Source organism: Protopterus annectens, chromosome 16.part0, assembly GCF_019279795.1.
Source record: "Protopterus annectens isolate FY-2018-M chromosome 16.part0, PAN1.0, whole genome shotgun sequence".
NCBI classification, from domain to species: Eukaryota; Metazoa; Chordata; order Ceratodontiformes; family Protopteridae; genus Protopterus; species Protopterus annectens.
The window spans coordinates 308834816-308860180 of NC_056750.1; the positions used below are offsets into that span (position 1 = coordinate 308834816).

Sequence of the window (25365 nt, forward strand, 5' to 3'; positions counted from 1 at the left end):
AATGGAATGTAAATCTGAAGGCACACGGGATGAAACTAAGCACAGATAAGACGGTGGTAATGGCAGCAAATTGGGGAAATCAGAAGAAGCTAAGAATAGAGATAGAAGGGAAGATAGTGGAACAGGTAAACAGCTTCAAGTATCTAGGAGGAGTAGTTGAGGAGAAGGGCAGTCTGAATGAAGAGGTCAAAGCTAGAATCAGAGGGGCTGCAGCCAACTGGCATAGAATATCAGGTGTAGTCTATGACAGAAGAATGCCAAAGAGGCTGAAAAGTAAGGTGTGCAAGACAGTGGTGTGACCATTACTACTGTATGGTACAGAAACCTGGGCAGAAAAGGCAGAACATTTGAAGAAGCTAGAAATGTAAATGAAGGGCCTGAGAAAGGTGGTAGGATGCACACTGTGGGACAGATGAAGAAATGACATAAGAGCAGAAGCCAAAGTAGCTTCAATTGCAGAAAAGATCAAAGAGCACAGATTACAGTGGTTTGAGCACATGTGTAGAAAAGCTGAAGACAGTCTGGTGAGAAAGATTTGGAACAGACAGGAAGAAGGTAAGAGGACGCAAGGACATCCAGCAAAGCAGTGGATGGATTGTGTGAAAGAAGATCTGCAACACTCAGGCATGAGTGTTGAAGAAGGCAGGAGTGTGGCACTGAATCGAGAGAGTTGGTGACAGTTAACATGATACCCCTGCCCCACGTAGAGAAATGGGAAAAAGAGGGCTGATGATGATGATAATGATGATGATGACAACATACATATACATACATGCATACACACACACACACAGCACATCCTGCTGAATATAAAAAACATACAATGAAATGGCTCCTACTACATAAGGGTCTACTAGATTAAAAAGCAGTCATTAAATGAGGACTTATTGAATGGCTCCATGATGAAAAAGGGTTATATCTCTATGCTTTTATAACTAGCAGTTTGAATAATCCCCGATCATACCCTTCATACCCACACAGTGTCATCCTGTTGTGGTGAAAAGTACAGTGATGATAAGGACAAGCTGAACATAGTCTTATTCATCTTACAGCTTAAGTCATCAGTGTCTTGTCTAATGTAGGCCACAACATCTCTAACGACATGTCTGGGGAAAATTTAGCAGTTAAAAAAAAACACAGTTGCATTTCAATACAGGTTGTAATGTCTGTGAATTATGATGTAATAATGCCATAAAATGTGCAGGAGACTGTTCACAAATGATTTCCAAGCTGTATTTTTAACAGGGGACACAAAATGGCCGTTTGTCTGCATGTGACAGCATCATCAAACAAATCAGTCTGATATTCTAACCTAAGTGGCATTTAGAATGCAAAGACCTAATTACTATTAATTGGCTTGACACTCAGGTTTGGTGTCCCTTGTTCTTAGATACCAAGCATGAAAAATCTAGTTGCTCTTCACAGCTAACCTCAGGAGATAATGAAAGCAGATCAGTGAATAACACTCCCCCACTCACATAAATCTGTCGCTCACTGTTCATCCATCCATCTACAAGCCCTTTTTTCCCATTTTTGCACACAAGGCTGGGGTGTCACCTCAACAGCAACCATCTAGAGTCAAGATTAATAATGCCAGGTGGTTAGCCCTATTGCAGTAGTTCTTCCACACCACACACACACACTTATGACCAGTTTAGAGTTTCCAATCCACCTACTGCATGGTTTTGGAATGTGGGAGGACTCTGGAGCACCCAAAGGAAACCCACATGAACACAGGGAGGACATCCAGACTCTACACAGAAGGTACCCCAGCTGAGAATCAAACTTGGGAGCCTCTTGCCTTGAGGTGACAGTGGTTGTTATTAATCTGCATTATGTTACCTTTGTTCTCTGTCTGGTGAATTGTTTCTGGAAAGTAACTGTGATTATTATTACAGTCTAGTACTTTGCTAGGATAAGTGGATGAATCTCTGATAGCATATCCCATAGGAGAAGGAGGATGTATGGCTGTGATGTGCATCTGTGTCATCAGAAAAGAAAGCTTCCAGTAGCATTTCAGCCGTAGTAACTTTTCTATTTCTTAGGATGCCTTGGCAGTATGATTAAACAGTTTCTAACTCAGTATTTTTATACATTCAGAGCCCACAGCTTTGAAAAAAGGAAATCCTTGTTTCATGTCCCTCCAGCTTTCATTTGTTACGTAACAGGAAAGCATAGAACTCCATTATCCCAGCTGTAGTCTTTTGATGCCTGAATTTGATTTGGAAAGCATTACCTGGGCAATTCTGAATTCATTAAACTTCATACAAAATGCGGTAATTTTTTAATATATTAATCCACAGTTAAATTTATTGCTACATTGCTTGAGGTTTTCCCTATTTATATGAATATTGCTTCTTGAGGTCTTCCCATACGTTATGTATTATCCTGTAGCATTTATCTTAGATTCACAGGCCTTAGCTTGTCCATATATGTACATTTGTATTCCAAGTATTTGTGAATGTAATAATCAGAAAACAGTCTCCTAGATCCTGGAAACAAAGGAACCTCAGCAGTAAGTCACAATGCAGCATTTATTACATAGTTTAACATTTTCTTCCACAAAGAAATTAGTTGGACCTTTTTAGTACCTAAGAGTACCTCCCCTGTAAAAACACTTTAACAACCCCAGTTCATCATGTGATCAGAACATTCTTCCAAGCATAAAGATATAATGATAATTCTAAATTTGTGCACCCACATAAGCTGATTTGGTTGTGGGGGCTTGAGAGCAAAAATGTATTTTAAAGTTAGTTTTTGCTCCCCGTTGGACACTTTATATTTTGTACCTGGATGAAATCTGTATCTTATGGAACATTCCTTCTCTTAATATGGACAAATTTTAAGGCTATTCAGTGTATAGCTTGATTTCTTAGATTTACATATTTTTCTCCCTTGATTCTGTAAATTACTTAGACATTACCTTTACTTTAAAAGCTATAATCTTTCACACAAAAAAGATCCATAGTTAAGGGTCAGTTTATCAGATGTTGAGGTATTTTTGAATGAATGCCATAACTTGTTTGCATGTTCTTGAAAAGAGATTGCCTGGAAGAGTTTGTGGATCAATTAAAAAGAAGGTAAAATAAACAGGAAGATTCACTGCAAAACTCTACTAGGGTAAGGATTAGTAAGAAACATGGATCCCAATGCATGTAAAGAGGATTGGTTTATTTGAGCACTAATTATCGACTACCATCCCTTGGCAAGTATGGTTAAAAATATATTAAAACTTGTGGATTTTTAACTTTGATGACAGATTGTATGAAGTCTAGGGTGACCTGCCAGGATTTATATGTAAAAGTGAACATAACCTTAAAAGTATGATAGAAAATTTGGCTAAAAAGCAGGAAGATGAAAGAACCATTAGAGGGACTAGAAATTGTGGCCACTGCAACTAATGCCCATAAATATTTGAGGGTGACAGTGTGTTTATTGCTGGCCTTTTAGGTTGGTGGATGGCTGTAATTGTGCATTGATGGGAATAGTTTATAGCTATTTGTAATAGTTGTGAATAATTTTACTTTGAGAAAACAGAAAGTCCAAGTAAGCAAATTTATGAGCACAATTATGATATCAGTAAAAGGAATAGCAAAAATACACTATATAAACATTCAGTCTTGCATATTAATTATATTTTTTTTTCAGTTTTAGTGAAAGTCCCAAAGAATCCTATGGGAGGCCCATAGGAAACATTAAGTGAGTATAAGGAATTGCAGTAGCAACTAAGATTAAATCAAATGTGAAGGCCTCACCAGGGTATAATGACAATATGTCATTAATTAATGTTCTTAAACTTCATGCCGCTTAATTATGAAATTTTATTCTCTTTGGCCAATGCTGTAGTTTGCATCAAATTTTGACATATTAGGAAATATATTATTACATTATATTTTTACAGCTAGTAGGACATTTATATTTATACAGTGTTATTAGTGCAACATGAAGCACACTCACCTTTGGTGCAGAAGGCTGTGGGCTCCATTCATTCCCACACGACGTTGATGGAGTGCTTACATTGCAGTACAGCATAAGGGAGTTACTGCACTCCTTAGTGTATCATCTTTTGGATAAGATGTTAAGCCAATGTCTCATTTGCTTGAGTTGGTGGTAGCACAGGTGGATATAAAAGATCTCACAGTATCTATTGAAAAGAGTAGGGGTCCTTTATTAAAATTCACAAAATACAGTATATACATTCTGTATACAAATGTTATAACTCATTTCCTATATTAAAATTCACAAATTACAGTATATACATTCTATATACAAATTTTATAACTCATTTCTAATATTTACAATTATATACACATTATTCAATTAATTCACGTTATCAACATTTTCAGACTTTCAATTCCCCCCCCCCCACTTTTTTCCACAACCAAAATCAATTTTTTTTTCAAAATTTCTGACAATACCCCTTTCCCATTATATTTTATCCCACTAATTCTTTCATTCCAGATGAGCCACATTATACAAAATTTTTTTCATCTAATCGATCAGTATGATTTTCTTTCATGCTTTCATACTGTCCGTATTCTAGCATGTCCACATTTATACATTTAGCATTTTTCAATCCTTTAAAACAGTCTTTGCCACATATTTCCTCCCACAATTGATATACCCTTTTACAGTTCAGAAAACATGTTCAGTAGTCTCCAATTTCCCACAATATATGCAGATTCTTTCTTTTTATTGTTTGTATGGCATATTTGCTTTTACTGGAAGCCTATTTGTAGACATCCTCCACAAAATATCTGTAAATTCCACATATTTTTTTGCATCTTTTCATTTTCATTTTTACTGCCGTTGCTTTTTTGTCTCCTAACTGATTCCTAGGGTAAATGTAATAAAATGTTTTCATTATATTTTCCTATTCTTTCTATTTTTCCTAAATCATCTTCATCTTGATATAGTTTCATTTCTGTACAAGTGATTCTATTATTTTTTAAACATTTAAGCCTTTGTCAAATAGATTTATATTTTTCCTCTATAATCCTTATTAAGTGTTTTCCTTTTTCCTGCATCCCTGTCAATACTTTATATAAGTTTAATGAGGCTGTATATACAATTGGATGTACTAATCACAAACCTTTTTCATTTTTGGTAACATAAAGAATTCCTCTTTTAATAGGGTTCAATCTAGATCCACATATGAATGCAAATAACACATTCAGTAACTCTTTTTCACATTCTGTTGGTATCAAATATACTTGTTAGATGTGCCATTTTTACCTAATATTACTGAATTAATTAAACATGCTTTTTTTCTGTATGTAAGTTTAAATGTTGTCCAGAATGTACAAGTACTCCTTATTTTAAATATCACATCCTTCCATTGTGTCATCCTCTGTTATTAGTACCAAACCTTATTCCCAGAATTTCTATTTCTTCTTTTTTAAACTGGATACCTCTTATTTTTCCAGAGAACCCCCAGTCCTTTACTCTCTTCTTTATTAATACTTAATCCTAACTGCTTTACCTCTTTGTCAAATGTCTTGATGGCTGTATTCATCCAGTCTTTATTTTTAACAACTAATACTAGGTCATCCGCATAAGAGAACATCACTGGAATCTGAATTCCCTCTGGTGTACAATATTTAGCTTCCTCCAGTGCCAAATTTATCTTGGTAACTACCGCATTCATAAGTAATGCAAATAGAATACTGCTTGTTAGATATCTTTGCTTAATGCCACTCTTTATTTCTATTACCTCATTTAACCAACCATTAATCACTAGTCTTGCTTTATTTTTGTTATATACAGACTTCAAAACGTTGATTTTTTTCATTACTTATAATATATTCTTTCAAAATCATCCATAATGCTTCGTGCTGGATCTTGACAAATGCTTTACTTACATCTTCTACCAGTATTTTTAATTCTGTTCCTCTCTTTATTACGTCATATACCAACTATCTTATTAACATTCGAACTTCTTGACTTCCTTTCTCTTTTATTCCAAAAACTGTTTCAGTTAGCAACTTATTAACCTTACTTACTATTCTTTTTCTATTATTTTCATAAAGATCTTATAATCAACAATTCTAATGGTCTCCAGTTTTTTATGTCTATTCTTTCTCCCTTTTCCTTATAAATGTCATTGCACCCATACAATTTTCTAATCATTTACACCTTTCTCAAACCATTCATTTAACATCTCTAAGAATATTATTTTTGCCATTCTTGCATATCCTTGCACATTAAATATTCAAATCCATCTAAACCTGTAGCTGCTTCTACATTTACTGTTCTCAACATATTTTTAAATTCTATCCTTTAATCTTTTCTTCATTATCTTATTATCTTCTTCAGTTAATTTTTAAGTCCCATCTATTTTTGGTATGCTATCACATATAGAAAAAGTTTCCAAAATATGTTTTTTTTTACTCCCTGCATAATTTATTTCTGTGTATTCACTATACACCTTTCCTCGTTCCTTAACTCCCTTATTATTCTTAGTTTTTCTTTAACAATTTCACTTAAATATGGTGCTACTACTTCTTTTCTACCTTGCAAAAATATCTTTGAATAACATTTTAAATTTTCTCTTGGTCCATTTCATGTAATATTCTCTCTTTTTTATAAACTCTTATTTATTGTCTATTATGTTTTTAAAGACTTAGTTACTGATTTCCTTATATTTATAACTATCATGTATTCTTTGTGCCCTTTGCCATTATAGTACTTCTTTTCTATATTTTTCTTTTAAACTAATCCACCAACTTGTCCAATCATTAAAAGATCCTCTCATGTTTATATGATCCAGCCATAATTGATATATTATACTCCTTACATACTCATTTGGCTCTGATTCTTTTTATCCCTCTACCTACTTTTATATAAACTATTCTTTCTTGAATCCCTATCCATATTATTACATGATCTGAAAATCACATAATTTTAACTCCTTGATGCAGTATACTTAGACTTTCTCATACTGTAAAGTAATCCATTTCTGTTCACAGATTACTCCTTTTGTATGTCCACTGTTTGCCTTTTCATGAGTACATTTTACCGTTTGTTGTTTTTGTCCTTTTCCGTTTTATTTTCTCCCATACCTATATTTTTAAATTTACATTTTTTTTCTTTCACTCTTTTCCCAATAGAACTTTTTACTTTTAACTCGTATCTATTTATCATCTCCTACATCACTTGAATTACTGACTTCTTCCTCCATCTATCCTTCTTTTCCTTTTGTTTTACTCATGCGTTCATTTACTTCCATTATTATATCTTTCTCATTCATGTTTTCATTTTGTGTTTCTTCTGTATTGTCTAATATAACACTCTCGCTATCTTGGTCTGACTTTGTTTCCTCTGTATAATTTTCTACACCATTACAATCCATCCATGAATGTCCTATTTTTTTCATACTTTAGACATTTATGCTTAGATTCTTTCACACTTTATACATTTTTGCTCACATTTTTTGCTTCATGACCAACTTTACCACAAATAAAACATTTTCTTTTGTCACGAAGGAAAATTAAATTATCACCTTTACCACATAAAAAACATGTCTTTGGTTGTCCCCAATATCTAACTAATCCCTTATTCCCTTCCACATTAATTATATTTGGCTAATGCACAATTTTATCATTTTGTATTTTCAATATAAAATCACATTTCCATCCCCCAGTCTATAAACCTCTGTTGTTGTATACTTTTGTAATGCCCATTACATTGCAATACACAGTTTTTGAACAGTCTTTTAATTTGTCTCTTTCAACTTCAGTTCAAATTTGTAAAAATACTCTTTTTGTAGCTTCTCTGTTGAATGCTTGTACAACATACAGGTTCCAGGGGCTTTCATCCTGTCTGTTTTCATACTGTTCTAGAAATTTCTGCATATACTGTGACTCCTTGCAAAAATGTCACAGAAAGTATCTTTGTTAATACAAATAAAAGCTCAAAGCCTCTCGGCTAAGTACCCTGTGGTGAAATGATGCTGTCCCATACTTCACACCTGTCCAACTCCTTTTCCATTTTAGCACTTATCCTCACCTGATACTTTCTTCTTTCTGTCTTCTTCTCTTCTTTCATCTTCTGTCACTGTTTGTGCATATAACTTCTTTTCTTTCTTCCTTATTTCCTGCACTACTACTTGAATTCTGCCCATTATTTCTCCCCAAGGCACTGCCTTCTCACTCTCTGGTTCACTCTGTTCAATTAATTCTTTCAAATAAAGATCCTCCAATCCCTCTCATTGGAAGGTTGTAACTGCACTCAGGTATTGCAGAATCTGCTGCAAACAAATTACATTGAAATAGATTTTTAAAATGCACCATATCTACTTCACCTTCATCTTTTTTGCATTTTACTCAACTCTCTTGTACTTTCTTTCTTCTTTTCTTCTCTCCCCTTTCTCTGCACAACTTCTAACTCATTCTCCACCACATGAAGCTTCTCAGCTGTTCATTGAGCAGCTTTGTTCACCTCAAAAACACAAAAACACCTTCTTTCTCCTCCATTGTTTATTTTCTGCTTCCTGCTTCTCTGAGCCACCTTTGCGCCCAGACCAGAAGTCAAGAAGCCAATCAAAGTACACAAAGAGTAAGGGTCCTTTATTAAAATCACAAAATACAATATATATATTTTATATACAAAATTAACAAATTATTCTACAGTTTTTTACAAATATTTACAAGTGACTTATACAATTTCAGCAGCTCAGTTTTGTTTAGACTTTCAACTCCCCCCACTCTTTCTACCACAATGAAAATTGTATCTTCTTCAAAATTTCTGACAGTACCTATTTTCCATTATATTTTGTCCCATTCATTCTTTCATACCATATAATCCATATTATACACAATTTATCTAATTTATCTATATCCTTTTTTCATGTTTTCATAATATTCATATTATGTTATATCCATATTTATGCAATTAACATTAATAAGTCCTTTTAAATAGTCTTTATCACATATTTTTCTGTAATTGGTTCACTTTATTACATTTAAAAAAAAAACATGTTCAGTAGTCTCTAGTTCCCCACAGTATATACAAATTCTATCTTTTATTGATTTATATGGCATATTTGCCTTTACCGGTAACATATTTGTAGGTAACCTCCATAAAAAATCTGCACATTCTAAATATTTTTCACATTTTTTCATTCTTGCTTTTACCAACTTCACTTTTTTATCTTCTAGTTGTTTCCAAGGATGCACATAATACAATTCTTCCATTTTATTTAGTGTGTTTTTAACTGTGTTTCTTAAATCAGCCTTCCATAGAACTAATTTTTCTTGATTTAATTTCATTCCCATGCAAGTGATTCCTTTACTTCTTTATAAACCTTTAAGCTTCTCCCATATTGATTTATATTTTTCTTCTATACGTTTTATTAACACATTTCATTTTTCTTGTATTCCTCTTAACACTTGTATAGTTTAATGAAGCTATATACACAATTGGGTTTACTAGACCCAGACCTTGTATAGGCCGTAGGGCTGATAGCCTAGTACCTACCTATGACCTTATGAACCTCCTTCCTTTTTATTAACATACAAGATTCCTCTTTTTTATAAGATTCAACCTAGATCCCCATATGGATTTAAATAATACATTCAATAATTCTTTTTCACATTCTGGTATCATAAACACCCTTGCCAAATGTGCTATTTTACCTAATACCACATAATTAATTAAATATACTTTATTTTTATATGAAAGTTTAAAAGTTCTCGAAATATACATGTACTTCTCATTTTAAATATCATATCCTTCCAGTGTGCGCCTCTCTGCTGTTTACTACCAAACTTTATTCCCCAAAATTCTGTTTGTTCATTATTGAATTGAATATATTTTATTTTTCCGGAGAACCCCAGTCCTTTACTTTTTTCTTCATTAGTACTTAACCCTAGCACCTTTAGTTCTTTGCTAAGTGCCCAAATAGCTATATCCATCCATCTTTTATTTTTTACAAGTAATGAACAATATTTAACTTCCTCTAATGTCCTATTTATATTCAAAACTACTGCATTCATAATTAATGCATGTAGTATACTGCTTACTGGACATCATTGCTTAATACCACTGTTTAATTCTATAGTCTCACTTAACCAACCATTTATCACCAATTTCACTTTATTCTTGATATAAACAAATTTTAATACCTTGATTATGTTATCACTTATGCTATATTCTGTCAGGATATTCCATAGTACTTAGTGGATCTTATCAAAAGCTTTACTTATGTCGCAGACTAATATTTTCAATTCAGTTTTCCTATTTATTACATCATCCACCAGTTCTCTTATTAACATTAATAGTTATTGGCTTCCTTTTTCTTTTATTCCAAATATTGTTTCAGTCAGTATTTTATTATCCTTGCTTATTATTCTTTTTCTATTATTTTTATAAAGATCTTATAATCCACATTATGTAATACTAGGGGTCTCCAATTTTTCATGTCTGTTTTTTCTCCCTTTTTCCCTATAAATTTCATCGATCCTATACACATTCTTTCATCATTTACTCCATCTTCAAACTTTTCATTCAGTACCTTTAAAACATTCCTTTTGCCATTCTTGCATGTCCTTATACAGTAAATATTCAAGTCCATCTAAACCTGTGGCTGCTTCTATATTTACTGCTTTCAGTACATTTTTAAATTGTGTAATTGTAGTTTTTTTCTTCCATTCTATTATTATCTTCATCAGTTAGTCTTTTTAAGTTTTGTCCTCTTTTTTTATAATGTTGCCTACTGAAAATGTTTTAAGAATATGGCTTTTAATTGTCTGCATGATTTCTTTTTGTGTATCCACTATACATTCTTCCTCATTTCTTAACTCTCTTATTAGTTTTATTTTTTCTTTAACCATTTTACTTAGATATGGTGCTTCTACTTTTTTTCCTTGTAAAAAATATCTTTGTTTAAATAATGTTTTTTTAATTTTTTCTTCATTCATTTCATACAACATACATCTAAAAATTTAATTACTGATTTCTTTATATTTCTCATTATCTAGTATTCATTTTGTCCTCTGGCATTCTAATATTTCTCTTTTTTTTTCTTTCAAACTAATCTACCATTCTGTCCAGTTTTCATAAAATTGTCTCATATTTATATGATCTATCCATAACATATTTATTCTTTCCTTCACTTGCTTGTTTAGGTCTGATTCATTAATTCTTTTTAAACCTCTGCCTGTTCTTATATAATCTATTCTTTCTTGAATTTCTGTCCAAATTGCAACTTGATCTGAAAAGCATCTAATTTTAACTCCTGATGTAATATCTGTAAGCTCTCTGGTACTTTAAGTAATCAGTTTCAGTTTTTAGATTACTCCTTCTGAATCCCCATTGTTTTTTCCACTAAAATATTTTACAACTTTTAACCATATCAAAAATAACTTTTGCATCTGCCCCTTCTTTTCACCTATGTCTTAGATCACATTTAAATCACCTACTATTATTACTTGCTTATTTACACTCGTATAATCAAGTATTTTCTTAAACCTGATCTCTCTCTTTTTTGTATAATATATGGGTAGAGTGCAATTATCATATATATTTGATACTTCTATCTAATATTAGTATTCTTCCTAATACTACTAATGTATAATCTAGAATCTCTATACATTCTTTACATAAAACAGCTATATCCGAACATTTTCCATATAATTGCCCTCCCATAGCCCATTAACGTACATCGTGTCTTCCTCTGTTGTTATCTTTATATCTATTAGTACTATAATGTCCATATGCTTTTTACACCATTGCAGAATTTCTAGCCTTTAATGAACATTCTTCAATTTTGTGGTTAAGTATTTACATTAATGGCTAGGATTTTCACTTAGCAAATTAGTGTTTGTTACTTTTATCCTTTCCCTTTCTTATTTTCTCTTATATATATATTTTTGAATTTGTGTTTTCTGTCTTTCACTCTTTTTTTCAATAGAACTTCTACTTCTGCCTTTTTTCCCATTTATTATCCCCTTCATCACTTGAATTACTCACTTCTTTCTCTAGTTCCCCTTCTTTCCTTTTATTTTCTTTACATTTTTATTTACTATCATTCCTATATCAGTCATTTTTGTTGTGTTTCTTCTATATTATCTACTAATGCATCCTCCTTACTTTGTTTTGCTATTACTACTTGTGTATCCCTTTTCCGTATCATTACAGTCCATCCATGACTGCCCTATTGTTTCACACTTTATGCATTTTTTTTAACATTTTTTTTGCTTCCTGACCTGTTTTACCACAAATAAAACAAAACCTTTTATCACAATTGTTGATTAAATGGTCATCTTTACCACACATAAAACAAGTTTTTGGTTGTCCTCAATATTTAACCACTCCCTTATTCTCTTCCACATTAATTGTACTCGATAAATTCATTACTTTGTCATTTTGCACCACTGTTATCATAGTTTTCGTAATGTCCAAAACATCTCTACACACAGTTCCCAAATAGTTTTTCAATTAATGTCTTTCAATTTCAGTTTGAAATTGTATAAATATTCTCTTTTTGGCTTCTCTATTCAAACCCTGCACCACATACATGTTCCAAGGATTTTCATCCCTTCTTTTTTCATACTGCTCTAAAAACTTCTCCATGAACTGTGTCTCCTCAAAGAAATTGTCACAAAAAGTATCTTTATTAATGCAAATAAACACTCTTACCTGTCTGGGTTTTATACCCAGTGGTGAAAAGATGCTGTCCTTGATGTCATACCTGCCCAGTTCCTTCTTTTTCTTACTGCTTATTTTTACCCAATACTTTCTTCTTACTTCTGCCTTTCTTTCTTCTTGTTTTTCACCTTCTTTTATTGTCTGTGAGTAAGATTTCTTCTCCTCCTTCCTTAAATCCTGCACTACTTCATCCTGGATCCTATCCATTATTTCTCCCCACGATGCTGCCTTCTCACTCTCTCTGGCTCACTCTGTTCAAACGGTTCTTTTAAATAGACATCTTGCAACCCTCCCAACTGGAGGATTAAAACAGCGCACACTGGTGTTGCAGATTCAGATACAAACAAATTCTGTTGAGAAAGCACTTCCAGATCTGCCATATCCACTTCAGCTCCTTAATTTTGCCTTTTACATGCTATTTCTCCATTTTATTGACTTTTTTTCTTGAGTGTCTATACTCTGCCTAACCTCCAACTCTTCTTCTTCAACATCTACCATCTCAGCTGTTTGATTAACAGCGTCTTTTACTTCAAAATTACAAAAAATGCTCTCTTTCGCCTCCTTTTTTGCCTTTCTGCTTCTCTGAGCTACCTTCACCCCCCCTCCAGACCAGAAGACAGGTATTGCCACTCAGAACTGTGCCCCCATACTCTTGAAAATAGTAGGGGAAGTTCCCTGATGACCTGGCCAAATTTCCCTTAATAGTATAAATACTACCTTGGGTCTATCCTGAAAAGAGGCCAATAACTTAGTGGAACTGACCCAATCAACAAAGGGTAAATAAAATAAATAAAGAACATGTATACATATATATAAGACTGGGTATTGATGCTGTGATAATTGATGCAAGAATTTTATGATTTTCATTAACTAACACTTAATTTTTTTAGGATTTTTTTTATTTCAGTTTACATATATACTTTTTAAGAAATGGTTAAATGTAATTCTGATGTGTTTAACTATTTGTATATTTATGCATTAAATACTTTTACACTGAAATTATATAACTGATATTTTTTGAAATTATATATTTATTTGAATTGGAATTCTCATTCTCATTATATCTTTATGATTGAAATGGCATTTGGATCACTTAATGAACTGGAGTTATTTAAGTATTTTTGGAGGGGAGGCACTCTTAGCATCTGAAGAAGTCCAATTAATTTGTTTATGGACAAAATGCTAAACCATGTAATAAATACTTGTATTGTAACCTTCTGTGGAGGCTCCTTTGTTTCCAGGATCTGGGAAACAGTTTTTTTTTATTAGTCTTTTGTTCTGTTTCTGGCTTCTCCTTTTTAGTTATTAGTGGATGTAATGCTTTTAAACTGCATTATTTCCTTGGGTGGCTTGTTACATATTTATGGGTTTACTAAACATTGTTTGTTTTTAGCAATTTATGTTTTAGTTTCTCATCATTTATATTGTGTAAACAAACACAAATTATTCCTAAAACATATATGCAGTTATATAAAATATGTTTGCTTTTTAAGTACAGTTTTTTAATCAGAACATATGAATAATGCACTGTAAAAGATATGTAATTCAGCCTTACAAATATATGCAGGGAAACAGATTTTCTGTTGCATTTATCTAAAGTACATTCTTTTCAATTTCACATCATGTGTGGTTTCATTTTCTTTTTTGTTTTCTCTATTGCCCTTCTTGAGTTTCATGTATGTCAGTTTTGTAAAAGGACCTTTACAAACAAATACATTCTATGTAGGCACCTATGTGGACAGAAAGATTGGTAGACAGGTGTTTCAGGTTAAGAATTGTCAAAATAGTCAGTAAATGAAGTCAAAAGAAATAAATTCAAACATAACTTTGTCTTTTATGCTGATCAATTTAACTCCATTTGGGAATTAAAAGTTGATTATTTTTTCACTTCCACAGGTGAAAGCCTGAGCCCAGATCAGAGTATGTCAAAAAGGAAGAAAAAACAGAGACGCAATAGGACCACATTTAACAGTAGCCAGTTACAAGCTTTGGAACGTGTCTTTGAACGAACACATTACCCAGATGCCTTTGTACGAGAGGACCTAGCAAGGCGCGTCAGTCTCAGTGAAGCCCGGGTCCAGGTAAGGGACTCCTTCAAGTTCTGTAAACAGAATCTGCTAGCATCATGAGAGCTCTAGGACTGTCCTGGACTTTTTAAAAATATTGTTGGACACATTTTTAAAAGGTGTAACAATATTGATGTTTAGTAGATATTTGTAATTTACAGATTATATCAGAAGCTTGAAGATTTTGCTGTGGTAAAAAAACCCTACAATGTCATGTAGTAGCATACATAAAATTAAGTATGTTTTAAATAGACTCACTGTGTTTAGTGAGAATAACACACAGTTTTACCCGGTAGTAGTATGCATAGCTGAATAGTTTGATTAGAGTTTTGTTGGCAAAATGCCTCTTAAGTGGTAACAGTTTCCAGTTTATATCTCTTAAACATATTTATAACACGGTCCTGGTGATACTAAGTGAAGCAAAGCTCGGACAGCTCGAATTTGTGTTTCTGTCTATAGTAACTGATATTGAGAAGAGACGGATCTTCTTCAAATCAGAGAAAGAATGACACCCAGTATGCCTGCTTTGCATCCTTCTGACCAAAAAATATGCATTAACTTTGGTTATTAAAGTAGTAACTCATGCATCCACTGGGCCACAGGATTATAAAGCAAGTGACCTGGTTCATGGCATGCATCCATGAGAGTAACGAGCAAATCTATATATTAGTAATTACTCATGCACATTTTAGATATTATCAATACCTGATTTTGAAGCAGTATGTGTTATAACAACCATCTTTTAACTCACATAATTGCAGAGTGTTTTGCTGCTTTGTTCTTGTTTGCATGAACACCATTGTTTAATTTCAATTAAATGAGTAAATGCTGTCTTCTGTTCCATTGTCTTTTGATGTAATGTACTGCTAGCTCTGAGAGTGCACAAATAAACAGAACTTAATACAGACAAGTAGGAAAACATGAAGGAGGAATGTAGTAATTATGTGACACACACAGTTTGTAGACGTGTTATGACCATGTGCATAAATTTTTGTTTAAATTGGTTGTTAGTACTTTTGCTTTTCGATGGCTGAAGGAGGACTTATGTTTGAAAGAAAGTGCTAGCAGTTTGGTTGAGTTAATAAAAAATTAAGATTTGTTTGGCATTATTTCAATTTCTTGCCAGTGTACAGTTAATTTCTAGTTTTAATTTGTTTATGCTATTCATGGCTTTACCTTTTACATGGATGTGTTTTGAAGTGTTTAATTTGTAGAAACACAAGACATCAAAGGTTTTGAAGGAATACCTTTCTGCAAAAAATATATAATGTTCCTTTAAAGAATACCACTTTGTTATTTGTTATACAAGACTAAACTTTATGTGGAGCCTTAGTATTTCTCCTGATTGTGAGGATTATTTAGAAATTAATAATGCAATATAGAAATGTGTAATAACCATACTTGGTATATGCAATAAGGAGTGTAAAATGTATATAAAGTCAGTAGCTTAGCTATAGTGGGGTGAAAGGGACAACTGCCCTGGGTGCAAAATGTTAGGGAGTGCGATTGACTAGTCCCGATCACTATTTAATGCATACCTGCTTTTAAAAGCCAGCATTGCATTTGCTGTGAAACCTGGGTGCTGTAGCACTTCCTGTGTGAGCTAAACTGTAGCAACTGCTTGCTATGGCCTAAAATAAAAAAATAAGATTTGTTTCTTTTCATTTTTTTCCTGCTGAAGAAGGCGAGGCAGGGCACAGAAAGGGATGTGACTGAACTCTTGCATTTTAGGGGCCCTGTGTACCTGATCATTGACATTTTTTTTTCATCTGAGCAAGCATATCTCTGAATTCTCCAGATTTTCACAGAATGTCTTAATTTTTGCTTCATATTTTTGGTCTGTTCCTCATAAAAGGAGGATTGAAGTCAATGAATAATGACATACATTTGAGTGTCAGACTTCTTATCCTTCTGGAAATGCATGCTAATACAAATCCTGTTATTCTAGTAAGTTTATAAGTTTATAAGAACAATATTTAAAATGTATCCTTATTTTAGGTTTTGTCCAGATTTCTTTATGCTAAGAGGTTGAGAGGTATAGTTGGTTGGCTTCTGCATTTCAGGAACATTATTCACCAGATCACAGACTGCAGACTGTCTTTTTTTTTTGTTTGTTTTTTTCTTCCATCGAGGGGGTCTGACTACTTGATGGAGTGGACATTTTTTATGAATGAGCTGAGGAGGTGGGGCACCATTACAGGGATTAGCCTCAGGTGCTTAAAAAGACAGTTATTGTTCTCTTCAGGCCGACATTTTAAAAGTGTCCATCATGTCTGGCTCTCTGGTTAAAATATTTCTGGTACCAACTGTAGAAATACAAAAAATAATGAGTGTAGAATAGGCTGTAAACCATCAGATACATTCTTATTTTAAGTATAAGCTTTATGTACCTCAGACAAACAACAGATAGAAACTAAAATGGGCGTATGATCACTCTCTGAAGAATGTGTAATAGTGCCATTACACCGGACCTTCTGTCCGTATGCATAGCACTTTAGATATACTTTTTTATTACTTAAAGCATTTAGAGTATTTGAGGTGGATTGATCATAGAGCCCAAAAGTTCCCAGGCTTGGGGACACTGTTATAGTACAGATTTACTAACAGCATTCAGAAAATTCAACCAGACTGTGCACATATGCTAGTCTGTATTTATAGTGTTCAGATTCAGTCCTCATGCAATGATTAGTTTGGCAGTGTGCCCTTGTAAGCAGATGGTGGGCTTCACTTGAGTGAGCCCCCAAGTCTGCTAGGACTATCAGAATGGAGTGAGCATTTTGGTAGTTCTTTTCTTTAAAATCAGGTATCTTAATATAATTATTTAGAGCAGCTCCAGTCTGACTGTTTTTATTCATAATTACTTGCTTTGTGCAGTACATGTGACACTCAAAGGGGTGCAATTACTGGCATCAGATGCCTGATGTCCAGTAGCATTGTAGCCTAGAAAGAACATAATTGATTCCTTTCAAACTCTAAATTCTTAGATAGTGACCAGTTGTGGCTATGAGTGTCCCTGTCACAGTAGAGGTCATCTTTAAGGTAGCATGATCTTGAGTGAGGCAAATCAAAACTGCATGGCTTCCTGCTTTATTATAAATTAATTCTTCATATTTTACAGTTTTGTTCAAATCCTTATTAAAATATAGCAATATAATGAGTATATTGTGAATAATGCAAACAAACTGATAATGCTGCATTTCAAGGTTTTGAAAGAAAACTTCTTTATGCTTTTAAACCCACAGTCAGTATGTGTTGTGCTTGTGCAACAAGCCATAAAATAGTAAACTAAGGAAGTCCTGTCAAAATTATATCTCACTTCAGTGTTAAAAGAAAGCTTGTCAGTTGTATATTAATCCCTAATGTATACTATGATATCCCATTTCAAGGGACTGTTGCACAGGAGGGGCTGGTGTTGTTTTTAATTATGTTGGGAAGTTTGCCTTTCTGTTTCCTGTGTAGCATACACCGTGGTGGGAAGCTCATCAGGACAAGTGTTATTCTGCAAAGAATTAAGATTATATGGTCAGATAGTGCTGCTGTTAGCTTTAACTGTTCTGGGATTTCCTGCAAATGGGGCAATGATTGCAGTGCTTAATGTATGCATTTTAAAAAAGGTCATGCTTAGGTGCTTCTTGGAATATAAAAATTTATACCACGGGTTGCATTATACAAAGATTATTTCTATTAAAAGTTTGCAACAGCTGTTTGAAGCAAAGTAAATCATTTGCTGTCGTTTTTACAACTGCCTGTTTTGCTTAATTCTGTAGCTGTGGATATCAGACACATAGAATGTAAGCGAACACACGCGGTAGACAACAATTTCTGCAAAATTGTTTCATTGATTTTGTTTTTGTCAGTAGTATAAGCTTACAGTAGAAATGCTATCCAGAAGAAACCACAGCAGCGCAAACGGAAATGCTACAGGCAAACTGTGGAGTGTTTTCCCTTCTTTCAGTCAAACTGACACATTTCTTCATTTTGCATTTAAACAGACTTAGCCATTCATTCAGCGTTATATTTGTCTGCAAATATGGAAGCATAATAACATAGAATGGAATTCATAAAGATACTTTTTTACGATGCAGGTCAATAGAATTCCCTTATGTTTTATTGTGTTACACAGCGCATGAATGACAGAGGGATTTGATAAATGTCTCCATCAGTACTGCATAGCAGATTGGTGTAAGGGATTTATTCCAGTGTGCGCAATGTCTTTATGTACACCACAGTGGAATGCAAATGATCTATACTCCTAGTGCATAAAACAGAGGAACCTTCTGGTGCAACATACCATAATATTATGGTATACAGCTAGGCTGCAGTACCTTTTGGGTTTCTTTTTCAAATCTGTCACATTAAGATGTCTGTTGGTGTTTTCTAGTGCAGAGAAAGGACTGCTATGTAATCCAAGTTATTCCTCAGAGGCTGTCCCCCTCTGTGTAAAGATATCCCAGCATGCTTTCTACACCACTAGGACATGCTAGGCATATGGCATTACAGACATGTGAAGTGTGTGACTGAGCTAAGTAAAACATAAGTAGAACCAGTAGGTTGTATATAGAAGGAAGGATGTGTGAGGAGGTGTCATTAGGGAGTGAGCATTAATCTAATTATGGGAAGTTGGGTCCTCATGACACAAACCTTACAACCTACAAACATTGAAAATAGGAACAAAGGCCTTTGAAAATGGGGACATCCAGGTAAAAATGTGGACATCTAATTGGCATAAAATTTGAATACAAAATATTACATAAGTCTTCCCCCTTGCAGTAGGAATATAGAATACTACTCAGAAACACATCTTTTAAAAATAGAAACTGTCAAAAATGATGGAAAAATAAAATCACATTATAACTTCTGTAGACCTTAATGAACTATATTGCAAAATTCTACCACACAAGATCATTTATTTCTGCTTCAGGAAAAGATTGTTGTAAGATGTGTGACTTCTTTCTTTACATTTTTTTTTGCTACTAGTATGTTGGTCATATAGTGTGTTTTACTGTGCACTAGACTGATTCAAAACTCGCATGTGATGAGGGGGATTCAGAAAATTGTGTGAAGGGGAAAATTAAGCCTGAAATTAGGGGCATAATCTATAAAAATAGGGTCATCCTAAATCAGCTGGGAAAATAAGAATGGTCCTCCTAAACAGGGACATTTGAGAGGTATGTGGCATGACAATAACCATTAATATGCTAATAGGGCACATGGATAAAAGAAATGTGAATAATAAACAGACTAGCTGTGAATTATGATAAAGGCGAGACTTGGCACTAAGATTTGCTATAATTTACAAGTGGGAATCTACTGCTTTTGCATAGACTGCAATAAGATTTGCTCCAGACATCCAGTGAATGATGCTGTTGGAATTTATAGCTGAGACCACAGCTTTACCAGCTGTATTAACTAATAATTTGTTCTTCCCACAGGCAAGAAATGCTATTTGTTGAGGTCCATGGTGTTTCTAGACAATATGTTGCTGCCTGCAATTTGTGGAAGAAATACTTCTTTATAAATCCTACCCATGGTGCCATACTGAAAACACTGAAAAAGCATGGATGGCTGACCTCATCTGGACGCATCGAATCTTGTGTACTTGGCAAAAAACATGATCTCGGCTGATTCACAGAGTATTTCCCTGAAAATGTTGATGCCATCCATAAAGACACACCACACACACACACACACACACACAAACACACACACACTCTATTGGGAAGACTCTCCCTCCCACATGAAAGGATAATATGGAGCAGGTCCAGATCTCTGTAAGGAAAGGAAATAATAAAAAGGAGGCTAATATGAAAGAAAACAAGTTTGCACACATATAGTAGTCAGTGGCTTTGCACAGATCAGCATTCTGCTCGACTCACTCAGATGAGTGCTAACTAAATAAGGATATCCCAGTTCCATGGTCAGTAAGGACAATGAAAGGCAAATCGAAGAACATTAACCTTTTGCTAAAGGGGAATAAAAAAATGCACAGAAATAGACTGTGTGTGTATGTTTGTGTACATGTGTGTCTGTGTGGGTGTGTATGTACCTACCTATATTTTTTTCTTCAGACCCTAGAAAAGAGATAGTGTGTGTACCTTGTTTGTGTGCATGTGTGTATGTGTTTACACCTCTCATTATCTGTTCAAATTCAAGACGTTAGAGTGTGTTGGGTGTATGTATGTGTATGCTCCACTCCTTTCCTGTTAAAATCCAAGAAAAAGACAGTGTGGTTTGTCTGTGTGTGTGTGTGTGTGTGTGTGTGTGTGTGTGTGTGTGTGTGTGTGTGTGTGTAGTATATATGAATGTATATATATATATATATATATATATATATATATATATATATATATATACTGTATATCTGCGGATTCACTTCAGATCAGTTTGAGACCATATGACTGATGTTTCGGGAATATCGAAATTCTGAAAAAATCCAAAAAAAAAAAAAACCAACAGCGATTTAAATATTTCTGCAGGGGGCAAGCCCCCCTGCATCCCCCACCCCCCACTACTTAAATATTCCAACTCTGAGATTGCACTACTAAAGGGAAATCTATTCTGCACTGTATGCAGATCTCCATTCACAATGTCGGGATTCCAAACTTTCGATCATGTGGTCTAGGCCATATGAAATTCAATCTTTCAGGATTTCGGCATTGTGATGTGTTCAGATATTTGCACACACACACACATATACGTGTAATGACATCTTGTGTATGAAAAAAGTAGAATGTGCTTACAACTTTATTTTTGGTTGTTACTTTCTCAAAAAAGCTAGACAGGTTGATTACTGTATTAAAAAGAATAAAGTCTGAATAAAATTTCCTGGACTGTTTGAACAATTTTGGCAGTTCTAGGGCCCACAGCTCAATAGTGGCCAGTGCCCAACCCAGAGGATAGGCATTGATACATTTCTTTACTTAAAAAATAAAATAAAACTGAAAAAATAGTCAAATGAATTAAAACATCTGGCCAGAGTTATAGCACTGATGACAGAAATGTTTGGTTAAGTACTTACAATCAGTTCATAAGTTTCTGTTCCTATCTAGGAGAAAAAAATCCCGCAATTAAATAGAAATGAGATCAGGAATTGATGGTCACTGGCTGGAGAGTGAGATGAGGTGTGATTTTTTTCCTTTGTATATCTTCGCAGGAGGCTCGCAGGCCTTACTATTAGACAGCACCTCGGTTACTGCTCAAGAGCGTCACTCTCAACTATTCCTGTTTATAACTTACATTTTGGATATTTTCCTTGTAAAAGTTTTGGCAGTCATTGAGGACTGCCCTGATTTCACCTCTTATCTTTGATATATTCCTCACAAAGTTTTGTGATTTTCTAGCAGATCATTGAGGAATGCAGCCAGCATGTCTGAAACTCCGATGTTATTTTGTAACTCCAAGCCTGCAAATTCCAGGGTTGTAGTCAAAAAGTAATGACTCATTTCATTAAATGCATGCTAATGGAAAATGTGTTATTCATGAGGTATTTGTAAGTATAGAAGAGCAATATTTAAAACTTGTTCCTGATGTTTGATATTTGTCCCTCATTTTTTAGTGTTGACACAGATTCTTGCAGTAAAAGGTTTAGTGTTAAGACTGAGAATACTTTGCTTGGGGGGGGCGGGGTTGCAAAGCTGGCTGGCCAGCAGCTGAGTCACTGATTTTGCAACATATTTTTGATCTGCTCATCATACAATATGTAGATTTCTGTAAAAGTACTGAGGATTGCAGTCACTAAATGGCTGAAGCTGAGCTTCAGACTTAATATTCCTCAGAAAATACTTACAAAAAGTTATTCTAGCAATGTTCTAAATGCATAACAGTAACATTTAAAATCAGTCCCTGATTCTGAGTCTTTGTCCTTGATTATTTTCTGGCTTTGTCACTGATTCTTGTACTAAGAGGGTTGAGACTACAAGGCGTAATTCACCGATTTTGCCTCATACTTTTGTTCTTTTCCTCTGAAAGTTTGTATTTTCTGCCAAACGTTAGAGTATTGCATTTACCAAATAATAACTATTTAAATTCCAGACTGCGTATCTCTCAAAAAATGAAAGTAAATGAAAAATGTGCTACGTCTTTTATTCTAGTAGCTTTCCAAGTATATGTGTACATCATTTGGGACTAAACTTTTAAGTGCTATCGGCGAGAGTCCTTTACTGGGATTGGTTGACAAGCAAATGTGTGTTTTTATAAACCCATCTGAAATGCATTGTCCAGGCATTATTTTTTTTTATTTTATTTTAATACAATTAGACATTTTAGATGTACAGACAACTGCTAGGTTTGTGAGGTGATGTCAGTGGATGAAAATGACTGACTGCTACAGTTTGATCATTATTCTGGCTTTTTAGACACTTTACTGTGCCCAAAGTGAAGCAAAAACTAGAACAAGTATATCCCAAAAAAGCCGGCCAGAAGTCTTCAAATAGAGTAAAAAAATGTATTTAAAACCAGTATAACAGCAGTAAAATGCAGTAAGAACACAGTAACACAGATAAGCGCTTTCATCCCACTAATAATTTACAAGGAACTTCTGCATTTCCTTGTAAATTATTAGCGGGATGAATGCGCTTGTCTGTGTTACTGTGTTCTTACTGCATTGATGAAGTTCTTTGTAAATTATTAGCGGGTCAAAAGCGCTTATCTGTGTTACTGTGTTCTTACTGCATTGATGATGTTTCTTGTAAATTATTAGCGGGACGAAAGCACTTATCTGTGTTACTGTGTTCTTACTGTATTTTACTGCTGTTATACTTGTTTTAAATAAAGTTTTTGGATGGCATACTTTTCTGTGACTACTGTTTGTGTGAAACAAAGGTGAAGTAGATTTATTGTGCAGCCAATGCCTGTAACTGCTGGGTGGGGGTAGAGGTTGTGGATGAAGGCATCTTACCTGTTTTCATGTGCTCATTTAAAACAATCCTTAATCTGAGTTTTCAGAAATGGTGTGCATTTGTGTGGCATTAAGTTGGAATAATTTCTGTAGCAACACCAGCTATTATGTATTTTTGTGGAACAAACTTGAAATACATTATGGTGGGCATGATTTTTATGACAAGCCATGTGTCTGAAGTGTACTCTTGTTTGCAGTGCTAGGTGATTGTGATGGGCTGACCTGTCTGTGGTTGAAAGTAAATTGCCCTATTGTCATCTTCTTATTCTAAACAGCGTTTAGTCTGGTATTATAGGATTAATGCACATTTGTAGGAAGTAAGCCAGAAAGTTTACTGTGGCTGTGTGTGTGTGTGTGTGTGTGTGTGTGTGTGTGTGTGTGTGTGTGTGTGTGTGTGTGGGGGGGGGTTGTATAAAACAAACTTGAAATACTTTACTGTGGGCCATTACTTTTTATTACATTCAGGTGTCTGAAGAATACTTAGTTAACAAAATGTCTATAACTTCAGGTGGGAATAGTGGGGGTCATCTGTGGAAATTATTTTCCCTCTTGTCGTATGCTTATTTTAAGCACTCATTAATTTGGATTTGCAGGACTACTGTCCATTTGTGTCAATTTTCTGAAGTTGCTATGGCCACTGTGTGTTTGTATGTAACTTGGAATGCATTACTGTGGTTATTACTATTATTATTATTATTATTGTTTACCACAATTAGACATATGAAGCACACCAAGTCAACAAAGCAATTATATTTGTTGGGTATGGAGACTGTGTGGGTAAAAATGACTAACCTTGCTGTCATGATCAAGCCAAACAGTTCATAGGTTCATAGGTTCATAGATTAGTACTAAGCTAACTGCCCTTGCGAGCCATTTTAAGCCTAGCCAGTTATCCCTTGTGAGACTCAAACACCGCACCTTGTGTTTGTAAGGCAAACACCTTAACCATTAGGCCACCCTCCCAGTCATCAGTTTAGCTTTGCTGGATTCATTTGCATTTGTAGGAAGCAGTTTGGAAAACTTTGTTGTGACCATTTTTTAATCATAGTTGGACATATTGGGTGAATACGCTCAAAGTGGTTGTAACTGATGAGTACAGACATTGATGGATTAAAATGACAATAGTTTGAGTCCTCTTTTATGGTTGAAATGTTTCAAAATGTTATTTAGTATTTTTTTCACTTTTTGATGGAAAAAAGTTCAATAATGCAGACTTAAAAAAAGATCCAAATGTGGCTATATCTAACAAATCATTTACTAAACAGTAAATGTTATTTAAACAGTCTGGTATTTAAGTATTCATTTAAAGCTATCAGGAAGGTGAATTACAATGATCAGGTATATTTATACAGAACAGTAGACTTTATGCATGGTCATACAATAGTGTGTGTGTGTGTGTGTGTGTGTGTCATGATTTGATTTGAACATCATCCGGGGCAAAGCTTCACTTCATCTGCTACTATGTTTGAACTAAATTTTCATGAAGGAGATGTAAGTCAAATACATTTTTGTTATTATCTGGTGTATGCTCGCTGCTCTGACAGTAGTCAGGCTCTCCAGCTATATTTTTCCCACAAACAATGGGTGAACGGTTGAAAACTTTGGTAGATTCCAAGGTGGAGATTAACCAAAAGCTTTTGCAGGTAGACAACAGTTGCTGGGATTGTACAGTATAATTACTTCCCCAAGGATTATCTGTGATCTTAAAAAAATGAGAAGAGTTAATGATAGTGAGACCTGTCTTGGAACATAAGA

The 25365-nt window shown here is 34.2% G+C and overlaps 1 protein-coding gene across 2 annotated transcripts in view; it reads left to right on the top strand.

Moving 5' to 3' along the window:
* PRRX2 (paired related homeobox 2) overlaps positions 1–25365 on the top strand; it is a 663637-nt gene that overhangs the window by 415450 nt on the left and 222822 nt on the right. For both annotated transcript variants that reach the window (XM_044057840.1, XM_044057839.1), the window contains exon 2: positions 14545–14729. In XM_044057840.1, the coding sequence (XP_043913775.1) occupies positions 14545–14729 (185 nt within the window). The remainder of the gene's footprint in view (positions 1–14544; positions 14730–25365) is intronic.